This window comes from Silurus aristotelis (genome assembly GCF_946808225.1).
Source record: "Silurus aristotelis genome assembly, chromosome: 20".
NCBI classification, from domain to species: domain Eukaryota; kingdom Metazoa; phylum Chordata; class Actinopteri; order Siluriformes; family Siluridae; genus Silurus; species Silurus aristotelis.
In genome coordinates this window covers 3,720,391-3,738,615 of record NC_139593.1, presented here as the reverse complement: position 1 = coordinate 3,738,615, position 18,225 = coordinate 3,720,391, and the positions used below count along the sequence as shown (strand labels likewise).

Here is an 18,225-nt window from a genome sequence, read left to right as displayed (position 1 = left end):
TTCACTGCATTCTACAGTGTTTGCACATGACAATGAACTTGGACTTTCAAATCAGTCCAGCCAAAAAGTGTGTGGGTGGTGGGGAAAGGGGGTGGGTTGGGAGGGGTGAGGGTGAGCAGCAGAAGAACCCATATATAGAAATACTGCAGGTCTTCTACACCTTGATGGAGTTCTTCAAACTATGCGACTTTTATTTTGAACAGGACTGGATATGAAAGCGAGTGTATTTTTATATTGATGACGTAGATGAATGTTAACGGAGGTCTATTCATTCTGCAGAACGTTCTCCCGGTTTATTTGTTTATTTATTTATTTATTTCAAACTACTTTCACTTTTGGCGCTTTCACTATGCGCGGTTTCGGTGTTGCGACTTTGCTTTGACACACAACAGTCAAAAAGTTACTTCTGGTTACAGAAAGAGAGAGATAGATAAAAAAGAGAAAGGTAGATAGATAGAAACACAATATGGCGTGTTTGCGTTTACACTGTAACGCCTGCGCGCGCTTTTTCTGCCTGTAGGACGAACACTGATGCGGAAACTGGTGGACTTTCAGATCTTCAACTTCATCTTAAACAGTGCTGAGATATATCTCAAGTGCTTCCTGTAAGCATATTTATCTTCTAAAGAATATTTATCGGTAAACATATGACGGCTTTTTAGTCTTTTCTTCTGAATACATTTTGTTTCCTACAGAACCGCTGCAGTTTCGGTTTACCGATTATTACTTATTATTATTATTATTTATTATTATTATTATTATTATTATTATTATTATTATTATTATTATTATTATTATTATTACTGCGTGCTGCTGCGCCAAAAGACAAAGAATTTCCTTTTCTTTTTTTTCTTTTTTTTTTGCCAAATCCGAACCTTAAATAGGATTTGACCAAATCCTGCAAGTTTGATAAATTTTATACTTTATTCTTAAAATATTTTGATTTTTTTTTTTTTATTAAAATATTTCCACTTTATTCTCTTAATTTTGACTTTATTCTCATATTGCTACAACTTTAATCTCGTAATCTTAGATAAAGAAAAAAGTGGCACTAAAATACGACTGTGTTTTATTCTTTATTCTCGTAGTGCAACGACATTATATATATATATATATATATGCATGTCCCATGTATTTATATTAAGTTTATAATCTTGTGTACCAGTGTAGATTAATTCATTACTAGAGACTCAAAGCACTTTTGTACGTCGCTCTGGATAAGGACGTTTGCTAAATGCCGCAAATGTAAATGTAAATATATATATATATATATATATATATATATATATATATATATATATATATATATATATATATATATGTATATATATATATATATAAAACAACACAGAGCTACATAACGCAACAAAGAGCTACATCACGCAACACAGAGCTACATCACACTACACAGAGACACATCACGCAACACAGAGCTACATCACGCTACACAGAGCCACATCACGCAACAAAGAGCTACATCACGCAACACAGAGCTACATCACACTACACAGAGACACATCACGCAACACAGAGCTACATCACGCTACACAGAGCCACATCACGCAACAAAGAGCTACATCACGCAACACAGAGCTACATCACACTACACAGAGACACATCACGCAACAAAGAGCTACATCACGCAACACAGAGCTACATCACACTACACAGAGACACATCACGCAACACAGAGCTACATCACACTACACAGAGACACATCACGCAACACAGAGCTACATCACGCTACACAGAGCCACATCACGCAACAAAGAGCTACATCACGCTACACAGAGCTACATCACGCTACACAGAGACACATCACGCAACACAGAGCTACATTACGCTACACAGAGCCACATCACGCAACAAAGAGCTACATCACGCAACACAGAGCTACATCACGCTACACAGAGCTACATCACGCAACACAGATCTACATCACACAACATAGAGCTTCATCACACAACATGATTTAGAACACAGAGCTGAGGACTAAAGTGTGTCCTCGCCACATAAAGTGCCTCGTGTGCAACCGAGTGCAAACAATGCAGACAAAAGTCAGTGCAAACAGACAACAAAAAACAGTGTGGAACAAATACACAACACAAAATTAAGCCGCCAGTAAACCTACTGTATAATGTTTAAAAGTACAATGTGTAATAGAGAACTGTGTACAAGAGTGTAGACAAAATGTACAAAACAGCAACAGCAACAATCAAGTAAATGTGCAAAAACAGCATGTAATCAGTTATAATATAGTCATAATTAAATAATAATCTAAAATATAATGGGTGGTGCCAAAAACAAGGATGTTTGTGAGTTGAAATTAGTATTAAGGGGAGTTTTACGCTCAGTAAACACACGGTTGAGTGAGTGTGTGTGTGTGTGTGTGTGTGTGTGTGTGTGTGTGTGTGTGTGAGAGAGTTTTAGTTCCAGTTCAGTTCTGTGTGTTGAGAAGTCTGATGGCTTGAGGAAAAAAAAAGTGTCACAGTCTGGATGTGAGGCCTGAATGCTTCAGAACATCTTTCCTGATGGTAGGAGAAAAGTGTGTGTGAAAAGTGTGTGTGAGGGGTGTGTGGGGTCGTCCACAATGCTGTTGATTTTATGTCCGTAGTGTAAATGTCCGTGATTGAGGGGAGAGAGACTCCGATGATCTTCTCGGCTGTCCTCACTTTCCTCTGAAGGGTCTTGCGATCCGAGACGGTGCATTTCCCAAACCAGGCAGTGATGCAGCTGCTTAGGATGCTGTTGATGTTCCCTCTGTAGAACATGGTCAGGATGGGGGGAGGAAGATGGGCTTTCCTTAGCCTTCCCAGGAAGTAAAGGTGCTACTGGGATTTTTTTTGGTGATGGAGCTGGTGTTGAGAAACCAGGTTAAATTCTCTGCCGATGAACACCGCCAAATGAAGGAATTTGGTGCTCTTGATGATCTCCACTGAGGATCTATTAATTATCAGTGGAGAAAGGCCTCTCTGTGCTCTCCTAAAGCGAACAACCAATTATTTTTTTTGTCACTGTTGACTAACGGGTTGACTGCTACACAGTTGTGAGTCAGCAGAATGAACAGCAGTGGGCTGAGCACACAGCCCTGAGGGGTCCCTGTGCTCAGTGTGATGGTGCTGGAGTAGCTGTTCCATCTAAGGTCTTCCAGTCAGAAAGTCCAGGATTCAGTTGCAGAGGGAGGTGTTCAGGCTCAGTAGGCTCAGTTTCTCAATCGGGTGCTGAGGGATAATTGTGTTGAATGCTGAAATGAAGTTTATGACAGCATTCATGCATGTGTGTCCTTATTGTCCTGTTGGGTAAGGGCCAGGTGGAGGGTCGTGGCAATAGCATCGTCCATAGAACGGTTCTGTCCTGGAAGTGGATTCTCTTGGCGTGTGTGCACTTTGCCTCTCCGATGGCTCGGGACAGTTTGGACCTTGCTGTTCTTAAGGCCGTCTTGTCCCCTGCTCTAAAGGCAGAGTACGCACTTTTTCTGTCATTTACGGCTTCTGGTTGGAGCATGTGGTGATGGTCTTGCTGTCATCAAGCTGTCATTGATGTTTGCAGAGCAAAACTGACTGACATAATAAAAAGAACACTTAATTTTCCTTCTGATTTTAGATATGGTTCATTAGATCCAGAATTCTGTTTCTCCAAGTCACACCCAGAGATAAAGTAGTGCTGTAAAATTACATTCATATAAATGTGTGAGAATCCTGAGTCTGTGCCATGTCTCTAGTAATAATAAAGCTGTTGCAGTTAAATCTTGTTGGCAATTTTCGTTCTATTTCTCATCTGAATGTTTTTTTCTCCAGTTCGTACCACTCGACCCATTTATAAAGGTTTCACCGTGTATCCCTGCACTTTTAAATTGACTTAGATTTCCCTTGAATAGACATATTTGGATTTGTTTTACATGGGTCATACAATTTTGTAAACAAAACAGTGTTAAATTTCATGATTGAAATCGTATTTGAAAAAAAAAAAGAATTGTGGCTCCCCCTGGTGGTTATCCGACCCCACTTAGATGCCCATGGCTGGAATTTTTTTTAGTATTTTAAATTTTTTTAAATCTGAATATTTAAAATATGCTACATTACCAGACGTAGGCAAAGGTACAGTTATGTGTTCAGTCAGTTTTACATTCTGAATGTAACTTGTTTTATCAATATTATGTGAAGAGTGACTGGTGGTCTTAATTGTTCCTTTGCTACTAAAACCTACAAATGGTGATTTATCTAAATAAAGATATCACCAGTGCATGCCATATTGAACCATCATTTAATTTAATTCAGTTTGGTTTGTAGACCAATTTTAACAATAGACTTTGTCCCAATGCAGCTTTACAGAGAATAATCTTCTTCTTTCGGCTGCTCCCATTAGGGGTCGCCACAGCGGATCATCCGTCTCCATACCACCATGTCCTCTACATCTGCCTCTTTCACACCAACTACCTGCATGTCTTCCCTCACCACATCCATGAACCTCCTCCTTGGCCTTCCTCTTTTCCTCCTACCTGGTGGCTCCATCTTCAGCATTTTTCTACCAATATAATTCATGTCCCTTCTCTGCACATGTCCAAACCATCTAAATCTCGCCTCCCTCACCTTGTCACCAAAACACCCTACACGTGCTGTCCCTCTAATAAACTCATTTCTAATCTTATCCATCCTCGTCACTCCCAACGAAAACCTTAACATCTTCAGCTCTGCTACCTCCAGCTCCACCTCCTGTCTTTTACTCAATGCCACTGTCTCTAATCCATACAACATCGCAGGTCTCACCACAGTCCTATAAACTTTCCCTTTCATTCTTGCAGATACCCTACTATCACAAATCACTCCTGTCACTCTTCTCCACCCACTCCACCCTGCCTGCACTCTTTTCTTTACTTCTCTAAAACACTCTCCATTACTTTGCACTGTTGAACCCAGGTACCTGAACTCCTCCACCTTCTCCACCTCTTCTCCCTGCAACTGCATCACTCCACTGCCCTCCCTCTCATTCACACATGTATTCTGTCTTACTCCTACTGACTTTCATTCCCCTTCTCTCAAGTGCATATCTCCACCTCTCCAGGCTCTTCTCAACCTGCTCTCTACTCTCACCACAAATCACAATATCATCTGCAAACATCATAGTCTAGGGAGACTCCTGTCTGACCCTGTCTGTCAACCTGTCCATCACCACTGCCAACAGAAAAGCGCTCAGGGCCGATCCTTGATGCAGTCCAACCTTCACCCTGAACCAATCTGTCGTACCTACTGCACACTTCACTGCTGTCACACTGTCCTCATACATGTCCTGCACCACCCTCACATACTTCTCTGACACACCTGACTTCCTCATACAATACCACAACTCCTCTCTTGGCACTCTGTTGTACGCTTTCTCTAAATCCACAAATACACAATGCAGTTCCTTCTGTCCTTCTCTATACTTCTCCATCAACATCCTCAAAGCAAATAAGGCATCTGTGGTGCTCTTCCTCGGCATGAAACCATACTGTTGCTCACAGATGGTCACCTCTTCTCTCAGCCTGGCTTCCACTACTCTTTCCCATAACTTCATGGTGTGACTGATCAACTTAATTCCCCTGTAGTTACTGCAGGTCTGCACATCTCCCTTATGCTTAAAGATCGGTACCAGCACACTCCTTCTCCATTCCTCAGGCATCCTCTCCCCTTCCAGAATCCTGTTAAACAATCTGGTTAAAAACTCCACTGCCATCTCTCCTAAACATCTCCAATATTCTACCGGTATGTCATCTGGTCCAACCTACTTTCCATTCTGCATCCTCTCAATCGCTGCTCTCACTTCCTCCTTACTAATCCTATCTACATCCTGCTTCACTAACTCCACATCCTCCAACCTTCTCTCTCTCTGATTTTCCTCATTCATCAGTTGCTCAAAATACCCCCTCCATCTTCTCAACACACTCTCCTCACTAGTCAACACATTTCCCTCTCCATCCTTTATTGCTCTAACTTGCAGTACATCCTTCCCAGATCGGTCCCTCTGCCTGGCCAATCGGTATAAATCCTTTTCTCCTTCCTTAGTGTCCAACCTCTTATACAGCTCCTCATATGCCTTTTCCTTGGCTTTCGCCACATCCCTTTTTACCTGCTGCCACATCTCCTTGTACTTCTGCCTACTTTTCTCATTACTCTGTCGATCCCACTTCTGTTTTGCCAACCTCTTTCCCCTAATGCTCTCCTGCACTTCCTCATTCCACCACCACGTCTCCTTGTCTTGCTTTCTATTTCCAGATGTCACACCAAGTACTTTTCTAGCTGCCTCCCTCATCACTCCTGCCGTAGTTGCCCAATCATCCGGCACCTCTTCACCACCACCAAGCCCCTGTCTGACCTCTTCCCTGAACCTCACACTACACTTTTCCTCCTTCAGTTTCCACCATCTTATTCTCCTTTCAATCCTTACTTTCCTCCTCTTCTTCTTCGCCTCCAAAACCATCCTACAGACCACCATCTGATGCTGTCTAGCTACACTGTCCCCCGCCAACACCTTACAGTCTCCAATCTCCTTCAGGTTGCATCTCCTGCATAGCACATAGTCCACCTGTGTGCACCTTCTTCCACTCTTATACGTCACCCTATGATCCTCCTTCTTCTTAAAATACATTTTCACCACTGCCATTTCCATCCTTTTAGCAAAATCTACCACCATCTGCCCTTCCACATTCCTCTCCTTAAAACCATACCTACCCATCACCTCCTCATCACCTCTGTTCCCTTCACCCACATGCCTATTAAAGTCTGCCCCAATCACCAATTGTTCTTTCCTAGGTACACCATCTACCACTTCATCTAATTCACTCCAGAATCTTTCCTTCTCCTCCATCTCACAGCCAACTTGTGGAGCATAGGCATTGATGACATTTATCATCATCCCTTCAACTTCCACCTTCACGATCATCACCCTATCAGAAAATCTCGTCACCTCCACTACACTCTTACTGTACTCCTCCTTCAGAATCACCCCTACACCATTTCTCTTCCCATCCACACCATGATAAAACAGTTTAAACCCACCTCCAATGTTCCTGGCCTTACTCCCTTTCCACTTGGTCTCCTGAACACACAGCATATCTACCTTTCTCCTCTCCATCATATCAGCTAACTCTCTCCCTTTACCCGTCATAGTACCAACATTTAAAGTACCAACCCGAACCTCTACTCTCCTACACTGCTCCTTTTCCTGCCGTCTCTGTAGACGTCTTCCTCCTCTCCTTCTCCTCCTTCGGCCAACAGTAGCCCAATTTCCACCGGTACCCTGTCGGCTAACGATACCTGTGGCGGTCGTTGTTAACCCGGGCCTCGAACGATCCAGTATGAAATTCTCATTTGTGATCCGCATATTTGATTTGGCACATGTTTTACGCTGGATGCCTTTCCTAACGCAACCCTCCCCATTTACCCGGGCTTGGGACCGGCACTAAGAGTACACTGGCTTGTGCCCCCCTAATGGCTGGGTAAGCTTTACAGAGAATAATATATTACAAATATAAATTGTAAATTTATAAATGAGTCTCTACGTTTATCCATAGTGGGTAATTCAGTGGCGACCGTGGCAAGGGAAATCTTGCTGAGATGGTATGAGGAGGAAATCTTGGAAGGACCCATTTTTAAAAGAGAACCCATCTTCATTTGGGTGACATGTAATCCTTTTTAAAAAGAGACTTTATTATAACTAAAAACAAATTATTTTTTTTCCTCCTCCAGGCTTCCACTATGAACGGATCAACGCTTACTCCTCTCGAAGCCCTGGATGAACTGACAAACGAGGATTTGGAGAGATTTGTCTTTTATCTTTTTCGTAGCCCACCAGACGGTTTCCTAAAGATTTCAAAGGCAAAGGTGCAAAATAAATCAAGAGAAATAGTGGCTGATGAAATGATTGAAATACACGGGGAGGAACTCGCTCTTAAAGTCACTATAGAGATTTTAAAAACAATGAAAAGAAACCATCTGGCAAATGACATTCAGGAAAGAATGCAACAAAAACGTTTAAAGCCCGATCCAAATGCTGTATCTTTGAAGAAGCAGAGACTTGCTGATTCACCAAGCAAGACAGGTCAACCAGGTAAGGATGTTTTGGCATTGGTGGGCATTTGCAGCATTTAGCAGATTCCCCAGTTCCAGAGCAAATCACAGAAGTGCTTTTGTAGTTGTTTTAAGTTTTAAGCGTCTCTAATAATAGGTCAATGTCTTGATGACCTTGTGGAGCTCTGGAGCTGCTATGGAAAGTTACTATTTATTTATGTTTATATACAGTTTTTTTTTTCAATGTTGTTATTTGGCAGCCTGATACTATATAGATTTTTTTCCTCATGAATCTGTACCTCATAATGACAAAGTGAAAACAGAATTCTAGAAATGTCTGTTTTTAAATAAAAAAAAAAATGAAATTCCACTTGTACATAAGTATTCAGACCCTTTACTCAGTACTTCGGGAGCAGTTACAGCCTCGAGCTTATTTGGGTATGACGCAACAAGATTTACACACCTGGATTGGGGGATGTTCTGCTGTTCTCAATGGCAAATCCTCTCAAGCTGGGGCAAGTTGGATGGGGTGTGTCAATAGACAGTGATTTTCAAATATAGGGTTGTAAGTCAGGGCTCTGTCTGGGCCACTAGAACATTCACAGGGAGAGTTGTCCTTAAGCTGGTTGTCTTGGCTGTGTGCTTAGGGTTGTTGTTAGATAGGAAGGTGAACATTCGGTTTTTGTGTGCATGAAAAACAGAACACAAAAGCACAATGCTTGTTGTATCATTTACTTAATATTGTTATACTGTACAGTATATAAACAGACCTTCATTTATGATGAAGACATTGTTTTTCTTTTGTAAACAGGACAAGAGCTTCAGAGTGTCATATCCAAACTGAAGACCTGTCTGAAGGAGGAAAATAATTTCATAGTTGAAGAGACGGCGAAAGATAAAAACAAGATTCCACTTAATAAAATATACACAGACCTCATTATTACAAAAGGAGAGAGTAGAACCCGTAATAACGAGCATGAAGTTTTGACGAGTGAGAATTCGCACTGTCCGTATGAGACCAGCATCAACTTCAGTGACATCTTCAGTCGGAATGAGGAAGGAATCAGAACTGTTCTTACCAAGGGAGATGCTGGGATTGGAAAAACAGTGTCTGTGCAAAAATTCTTAATTGACTGGGCTGAGAATAAAACCAATCAAGATTTGATATTTATGTTTGTACTTCCGTTTCGTAAACTGAACCTGATTAAAGTTGATTATAGTCTTCATGAACTTTTGATTCTCTTGCATCCCCAACTTAAAGGCTGTCACTCCGACTTATATGTCGACAAGAAAGTTTTATTCATATTTGATGGCCTTGAGGAGAGCAGAATTCAAATGAACTTTAATCAAACTTTCATAATAAGTGACGCTGACACCAAATCCACAGTCGAAGCCTTAATTATAAACCTCATCACTAAGGCGCTCCTCCCTTCTGCTCTTATATGGATAACTTCTCGACCAGCAGCAGCCCATCAGATCCCCTCCCAGTACATTGACTGTGTGACAGAAATTCAGGGATTTAATGACTCCCAGAAGGAGCACTACTTCAGAAAGCGAGTGACCGATAAAGACAAAGCCAACAGAATCATCTCGCACATCAGGGCTGCAAGGAGCCTTCATATCATGTGCCAAATTCCGATCTTCTGTTGGATTTCGGTTACTGCTCTTCAGCCGTGGCTTACACGCAAGTGCAAAGGAGAAAGTCCCACAACTCTGACTGAAATGTACTCTCACTTTTTACTCGTTCAAATAAACAGGAAGAACGAAAAATTCGACAAGAAACATGAAAACAACTCAATGACACTGCTGGAGTCCAACAAAAACATGATTCTGAAACTCGCCGAGTTGGCTTTTAAACAACTGCGAAAAGGCAATGTACTTTTCTATGAAGAAGATCTGAAAATGTGTGGAATCGATATTGAAGAATCCTTTTTACACTCCGGGCTTTGCACTGAAATATTTAAAATGGAATCTGAGTTTTATCGTATCAAAACTTACAGCTTTGTGCACTTGAGCTTCCAGGAATTTTTTGCCGCTCTCTATGTCTTCCATTGTTATTTATGCAAGAACATGGAAGAGTTGAAAATGTTCCTGCCAAATACCAAAGAAATGACATTGGATGTTTTAATGAAGCAGGCAGTGAATGAAGCCCTGAAAAGCAAGAATGGACATCTCGATCTTTTCCTCCGTTTTCTTCACGGCATGTGTTTGGAATCCAACCAGAGACTCTTGCAGGGTCTACTGCCCCATACCATGAGCAGCTCCGAGAGCATTGAGAAAATAAAAAAGAACCTGAAAACTGGACAAAAAAGAAAGATCAATCCTGAGCGTTGGCTCAATCTCACGCAGTGCTTAATAGAAATGAAGGATTATACGCTCCAGCAAGAAATTAAGACTTACCTTGAGTCCAAAATGAAGTCCATGAAGCTCACACTGGCGCATTGCTCAGCCATGGCTAACATGTTTCAAGTTTCTGAGGAGGTGATGGATGAGTTAAATCTAAAAAAATACAATAAAACAGAAGAGGGGTGTAGAAGACTAATCCCAGCTCTTAGGAATTGCAAAAAGGCTATGTGAGTATATTCTATCTACTAATACATGCTTTGATATATATATATATATATATATATATATATATATATATATATATATATATATATATATATATATATATATATATATATATATATATATATTAAGGATTATGTACTCCCATTAAAAAAAACAACAACAGTGTATAGATGTGCAAATATCTCTGGTTTCTCTTGCTGTAGCCTGGAAAACTGTAACCTTACAGAGACATCCTGTGAAAACATCTCATCAGCTTTACAGTCAGCAAATTCACCCCTGAGAGAGCTGGACCTGAGCAACAATGACCTACAGGATGCAGGACTGAAACAAATTTACGAAGGACTGAAGAGTTTAAATTGTAAATTAGAGATACTGAGGTAAAAAGAAATTTGTAAAAAAAAAAACAAAAAACCCCGCAAAATCACATTTGTCCCTCTAGTCGGCTGCCGATAGTGGAGTTAGAAATCAGACCAGCGGTGTCTTGGGAAGGCTCAGGCTGTGTTTTGGGGATTTACTACATTAACCCAAGTCTTGAATAAACATCAACCTCATAGTTAAATATTTATATAAAATGCAACATCTATAATATGCAACATGCTTAAACAAGTAAATATGACTTTATGCCTATAAATGGGATAAACACATATAACACATGAAGTAAACTCGGTGACCACCATTGTTAGTGTACCATTATCTTGATTAAATCATATGGAGGGGATTGAGTCTGTGTGGAAATGCTGAGATCTGGAATGTCAGCACATGGAGGATGGAGGACAGAAGGGTTTTTCTTTGTGTTATATTCTTGTTGGTGGTCATCTGGTCCTGGCCGATTGAGTGCCTTTCTCTGGTCAGAGTTGTCCTTATAACTATTCCTATTCTGTTTATAGGACCAATGGCAATGGCCAGGTGATTGTTAATAACAATAATCAATGTTGCTTCTCTGGATATTAAGTTAATTTAAGATGGTTTTGTTTGCTGCTTAGGATCCTTTCGCTAAAAATAAAATCTCCAAACACTATTCCAGTATTAGAGTACCCAGGTGAACAAAGCCATCCCCATGAGGATATACAGTAGTGTGTTAAGATTGGGGTAGAAGAACTTGAGTATCCTGCACAGATCCCATCCTGACTCAACTCTACTGAATATTGTTAGAAGGTAAAATTGCATGTGCAAACGCAATGAGTAAAATTGAATGAAAATATTTTGTCTTCCAATATACAGTGTCTCCAACTGTAACCTCACCACAGTGTCATGCGAAGATATTGCTGCAGCTCTACGTTCAAGGACTTCATCTCTAAAAACACTGGACCTGAGCTACAATGACCTGCAGAAGGGGATAAATCAGCTGTTTACTGGACTAAAGAGCCCAAACTGTACACTAGACACGTTACGGTGAGTCTTCCTTCAGCCGAAACATTTAACCCCTAAACATCAAATAGTCTTAAAGTAGTTCCTCAGACAGAAGTTCAGTCTTTTTAATTCTAGATTTTGTTACTAGCAGTGGTGGCTAGACTGGATATAAGGTTTTGAAAAGTTGATGTTGTCAAACTCAATTTCAGAGGCATGGAAAAAATGCAATCAACAAACATTTACAAACATTTTAACAGGTATTTTTGACATGACTTATTTAATTATTTACCACTAGAGGGCATCTAAACGCCTTTTTATCCTACTAGAAGAGGGCGGCACTATACTGTATTTCCAAAAGGACCTGCTATATGTGGTTCTTTACCAAACTGTTACCACAAAGCTGGAGTCACTCAATCGTACAGGACGTCTTTAGATGGCGCTCTAATACAATTTTGCATTTACTTGAACTTGGAAACACAAACCTAGTTCCAGCATGGCAATACCACTGTGCACAAAGTGAGCTTCTTGAAGATCTGGTTTACATGCTTTGGAGAGGAAGATCTTGCTGCTATAGAGCTCTGATCACATCCCTCCTGAACACCTTTGAGATGAATGTGAACACTGACTGCACCCCAGGTCTCCTCACCTACATCAGTACCTGCCTCTCATAATACCCTTGTGGCTGATGAAAACAAATATCCATAAACATATGCCAAAATCTAGTGAAACATCTTCCCAGAAGAGTGGAGAGAGTTATAAGAGTGAATTGAGACTAAATGTGGAATGCGATGCTCAAAAAATCCCATACCGTAATGATGACTAGGTGACCCAATACTTTTGGAAATCTGATACAGAAAGTCTTGTTTTTCAAAGTTTCTTTAGTTATAGACCTCAAGTACAAAAATAAACAACATCCTCCTGAATACTTTATTTCTTAGACAGAAACAGTGTGTTTTAGATGCTTTGTTCAATGTTGGAAAGCTGTTTCAATCTTTTGTGACTGTCGTTCCTTTCTATTTTCCGTTTGAACAGGCTATCAAATTGTAATGTCACTGTAGAATCGTGTAACTACATCGCCAAAGCTCTGTCACCTTTGAGAGAGCTGGATCTGAGTCGCAATGACCTGCGAGATACAGGAATGAAGCTGCTCTGTAATGGACTGAATAGTTCGTGTTGTAATCTGAACATACTCAAGTAAGTGTCACTTGAACAAACAAAAAAAAAAAGGATGCTAAGTAAACTTCGCATTAAACACACAGAGAAAATGAGGACTTGTTTGGGGGAGAAAAAAGCTTGGAGGTCACGGCGATATGTAATAGTTTCCTGAAATCTGCCTCCCCTGCAGAGTGTCAGACTGTAAACTCACAGAGCAGTCTTCTCCAGATGTTGCCTCACTTCTACGTAAAGAAAACTCATCCCTGAGAGAACTGGATCTGAGCGATAACGACCTCAAGGATTCTGGTGTGAAAGCGCTATCTAATGGATTGTCGAGTTCGGAGTGTGTTCTGGAAATACTGAGGTAAAAACATTTGCGCTTGATCCCGCTCGGGCTGGCGGTGGACCTGGAACCCGTCCCTGGAATATCGTGTGGAGAATCTTTATCAATATTATTAGAATAGTTTTTTTAGATTTTCTTTTTTTTTTTTTTTTTTTACATTTTGTGCAGATTTGTTTTCTGACCTGAATGATACACCATACATTTCAGTGTGTGTCCAGTTCACCTGCAACAGTTTTCCTAAGAGTGCTTTTTCTCTGTATATTAATATCTCTAGGTTGTCTGGGTGTGGCCTCACAAAAAGGACCTGCTATTCACTAATTTCTGCTCTGCATTTAAACTCTAAACACCTCATTGAGCTGGATTTAGACTACAACCATCTAGGACCTGCAGAATGGAAACAACTTTCAAAAATTAAGAAATGTCCAGTATATACACTGCAGACCTTAAAGTAAGAAGAGCATGTTCTTTATGAGCTTTATTTTATAGTTATCTAGGTTTAACTATCATCTTCTTCTACTTATTTTATCGGCTGCTCCCATTAGGGGGCGCCACAGCAGATCATCCGTCTCTACATCTGCTTCTTTCAACCCAAATACCTGCATGTCTTCCCTCACCACATCCATGAACCTCCTCTTTGGCCTTTCTCTTTTCATAATACTGTACAATGCGTTTGTTGTTGGAAAAAAAAAGGCTTTTGAAGCCGACCAAGCTGATAAAACAAATCAAAGTATTAATTATGGACATCTAGCACATAAAATACAACATCATTGAAAAAAGGACCAGGAATAAAAAGTTAAAGCACCATTTCTATGCTATTCTTAAATGCTAGCTAATGGAAATGATGGCAATATTTTTTACAGCTGATGTGACTGATCTGATAAAATACAGTACCTGGTCATTCCTGTGATTTCTTTATTCTTTCATTGTCTGCACTTCCAGTATGAACCACAATGAACAATTAAGAACAAATCCAGGACTCAAAAAATGTAAGTTGTTATTAATACACACATGCCGAAAAAAACGTGTCAAAATATTGATCTCTAAATACTGCAGTATCTTATTTTTACGTGTAGATGCCTTCGAACTGACGCTGGATCCCAACACGGCAAACACACAGCTCTCGCTGACCGGCGATAACACCAGGATCTCATTTAAGAGCGAACATCAACCATCTCAAGACCACACGGGATACACGATGCAGGTCTTGTCTAAGGAGAGACTGTCTGGACGGTGTTACTGGGAGGTTGAGTGGCATCGAAAGGCCTCCATTGCTGTGGCCTACAAATCCTTCATCAAGAGGGGATGCAGAAATAACTATGTGTTCGGACGTTCAAAGAAGTCCTGGAGTCTGGAGTTATCCGAGAACGATAACCGTTGCGCAGTAGTGCACAATAACAAAAGCATCTCCAAATCACATCCCAAGGGTAACAGAGTGGGAGTGTTTGTGGACTGCTCGCGTGGAATTCTGTCCTTTTACACCATCTGCTCCGACACACAAACACTGCCCATACACACTTTCCGCACAACCTTCAGAGAAACACTTGTTGCAGGATTTGGACTTGGTCATGATGAAGAGGCCTCCATCTCTCTTATCCATTCTTGAAAGTTAAAAAAAGGAAAAAGGCATTTAAATATCTGTGATATGAATAGATAACTTGGATTAATAGGGCAGGAACAACTAATCGATAATAGTCAATATTGTTATTGATTAGTTGGGCTGCTAAAACTTACAGGTTTGCGTGACGGCAAGAGAACACAGCCGCTTGAGAAATGGCCGAGTCAAGTTTATTTCTATAGCGCTTTTCACAACAGACATCGTCTCAAAGCAGCTTTACAGAAATCAACAGTCAAGGTGAATGGTGTGTATTTATCTCTGATAAGCAGCCATGGCGACTGTGGCAAGGAAAAACTCCCTTGTTATGAGAAAGAAACCTTGAGAGGAACCAGACTCAAAAGCAGAACCTCATCCTCATTTGGGTGACATCAAGACTGTGATTCTAGTCTTTAAACACTACAGAACACTGGAGTGGGAACTAACATGAGCACTGGAATGTAAGATTATAAGTAATTTTCTTTCTACTGTCTTTTACAAACATTTGTGGTTATAAAACTAGAAGCTACTGAGCAACTCATAAAATAGCTCAACATTTGCGATCATCACAGATCCAACACCAGCTTCTCCATTCCAGAGCCTTTAAACACTCCAGGAGGTCCAGCGTCAAAACTCCACATGAATTGGATCCAATTGGTGCTGGTATGTCTCTAGATGTTTGTGAGTTTGTTTGAGATAGTGTTGCCAACTTCAGCAAAGGAAAACAAGGGACAAACATTGTTCATTGTAGGAAAATAAGGGCTTTATTAGGGACACTCAAAATATTTGTACTATACCAAGTTTTGTTTTTGCTTGAATTAAATGCTTTAATGAATCTCTAAAATCAGCACATTTTTCTTAACCTATTTATGTACAATTTTATACTAAAAAGAATTCTGTCATATTAAAATGTCACACACTATGGACTATGAAAACAAAAGTGCAAAAATGTAACAGAATAAAGTGCAAAAAAGATTTCAACTTTTTCTTTCTTTGCTTCTCAGAACCCACTCATTTTTTTCCACGAGTTATTCTTCTCACTTCTTGCAGAAGCAGCATTTGTTTGTCATGAAGTACAGTTTTGTAAAATTCATTACACCTGTTATATTTCAAGGTGATAAGCAGTTTGCTTTTCATGAGTTTACCAGAGCATCTGTTCCCTGAGTCACTCCACTTGTTTTTCATTCTGGGGAATATCCATACTAAAAAAAGTACAAAAGTAAAAAAAAGAAATGAGGATCAAGATCAGTTATTAGCATCAACGTGTGCTGTATAATACACAGAGTAACCGACTGTATGTGTAAGTGCATCACCTGACTCAGCAATAATGATTTTTTTTTCTTTTAATATTTATATTTGAAATTTAAATAGACAAAATCTAATCAGAAAGCATATCCTTTATGTTGACAATATGTTGCATGCACAATCATTAAATGTAAAAAAAAAAACATTGTGTAAAAAAGGTCTGGTTTTGAAAACAGAAGTCTACCAATTAGTCTCTGGAGATGTTGTGGCAGGTACTTGAAAAAATAGAAATTGCAAAATTGCAAATTTGGTTCATGTCAGTTGTTCCGTCGATGGGTCTCCGTTTGACGTCGCAATAACTGCCATGGATTACAGAAACACCTCTCCTACATTATTTACAATTTGCCATGTACAGTGAGAAAAATAAGTATTTGAACACCCTGCTATTTTGCAAGTTCTCCCACTTAGAAATCATGGAGGGGTCTGAAATTGTCCACTGTGAGAGACATAATCTAAAAAAAAAAAATCCAGAAATCACAATATATGATTTTTAAACTATTTATTTGTATGATACAGTTGCAAATAAGTATTTGAACACCTGTCTATCAGCTAGAATTCTGACCCTCAAAGACCTGTTAGTCTGCCTTTAAAATGTCCACCTTCACTAAATTTATTATCCTAAATTACATGCACCTGTTTGAGGTCGTTAGCTGCATAAAGACACCTGTCCACCCCATACAATCAGTAAGAATCCAACTACTAACATGGCCAAGACCAAAGAGCTGTCCAAAGACACTAGAGACAAAATTGTACACCTCCACAAGGCTGGAAAGGGCTACGGGGAAATTGCCAAGCAGCTTGGTGAAAAAAGGTCCACTGTTGGAGCAATCATTAGAAAATGGAAGAAGCTAAACATGACTGTCAATCTCCCTCGGACTGGGGCTCCATGCAAGATCTCACCTCGTGGGGTCTCAATGATCCTAAGGAAGGTGAGAAATCAGCCCAGAACTACATGGGAGGAGCTGGTCAATGACCTGAAAAGAGCTGGGACCACCGTTTCCAAGGTTACTGTTGTTAATACACTAAGACGTCATGGTTTGAAATCATGCATGGCACGGAAGGTTCCCCTGCTTTAACCAGCACATGTCCAGGCACGTTTTAATTTGGATGATCCAGAGGAGTCATGGGAGAAAGTCATGTGGTCAGATGAGACCAAAATAGAACTTTTGGGTCATAATTCCACTAAACGTGTTTGGAGGAAGAAGAATGATGAGTACCATCCCAAGAACACCAACCCTACTGTGAAGCATGGGGGTGGTAGCATCATGCTTTGGGGGTGTTTTTCTGCACATGGGACAGGGCGACTGCACTGTATTAAGGAGAGGATGACTGGGGCCTTGTATTGCGAGATTTTGGGGAACAACCTCCTTCCCTCAGTTAGAGCATTGAAGATGGGTCGAGGCTGGGTCTTCCAACATGACAATGACCCGAAGCACACAGCCAGAATAACCAAGGAGTGGCTCTGTAAGAAGCAGATCAAGGTTCTGGTGTGGCCTAGCCAGTCTCCAGACCTAAACCCAATAGAGAATCTTTGGAGGGAGCTCAAACTCCGTGTTTCTCAGCGACAGGCCAGAAACCTGACTGATCTAGAGAAGATCTGTGTGGAGGAGTGGGCCAAAATCCCTCCTGCAGTGTGTGCAAACCTGGTGAAAAACTACAGGAAATGTTTGACCTCTGTAATTGCAAACAAAGGCTACTGTACCAAATATTAACATTGACTTTCTCAGGTGTTCAAATACTTATTTGCAGCTGTATCATACAAATAAATAGTTAAAAAATCATACATTGTGATATCTGGATTTTTTTTTTTTAGATTATGTCTCTCACAGTGGACATGCACCTACGATGACAATTTCAGACCCCTC

At 40.4% G+C, this 18,225-nt stretch overlaps 1 protein-coding gene across 2 annotated transcripts; it reads left to right on the top strand.

Annotated features, from left to right (window-relative positions):
- The first annotated feature begins 106 nt into the window (after positions 1 to 106).
- On the top strand, positions 107 to 16,030 carry LOC310715942 (NACHT, LRR and PYD domains-containing protein 3-like). Of its 2 annotated transcripts, XM_083522647.1 has the most exons (10): positions 107 to 605; positions 7,725 to 8,085; positions 8,857 to 10,618; positions 10,820 to 10,993; positions 11,838 to 12,008; positions 12,999 to 13,160; positions 13,312 to 13,485; positions 13,739 to 13,912; positions 14,404 to 14,450; positions 14,538 to 16,030. In XM_083522647.1, the coding sequence occupies exons 2-10, from the start codon at positions 7,734 to 7,736 to the stop codon at positions 15,065 to 15,067; spliced, it is 3,546 nt and encodes a 1,181-aa protein (XP_083378773.1). In that variant the 5' UTR covers positions 107 to 605; positions 7,725 to 7,733; the 3' UTR covers positions 15,068 to 16,030. The 2 variants fall into 2 exon arrangements, with proteins under 2 accessions (XP_083378773.1, XP_083378774.1); XM_083522648.1 differs by lacking the exon at positions 13,739 to 13,912.
- Positions 16,031 to 18,225: the final 2,195 nt, after the last annotated feature.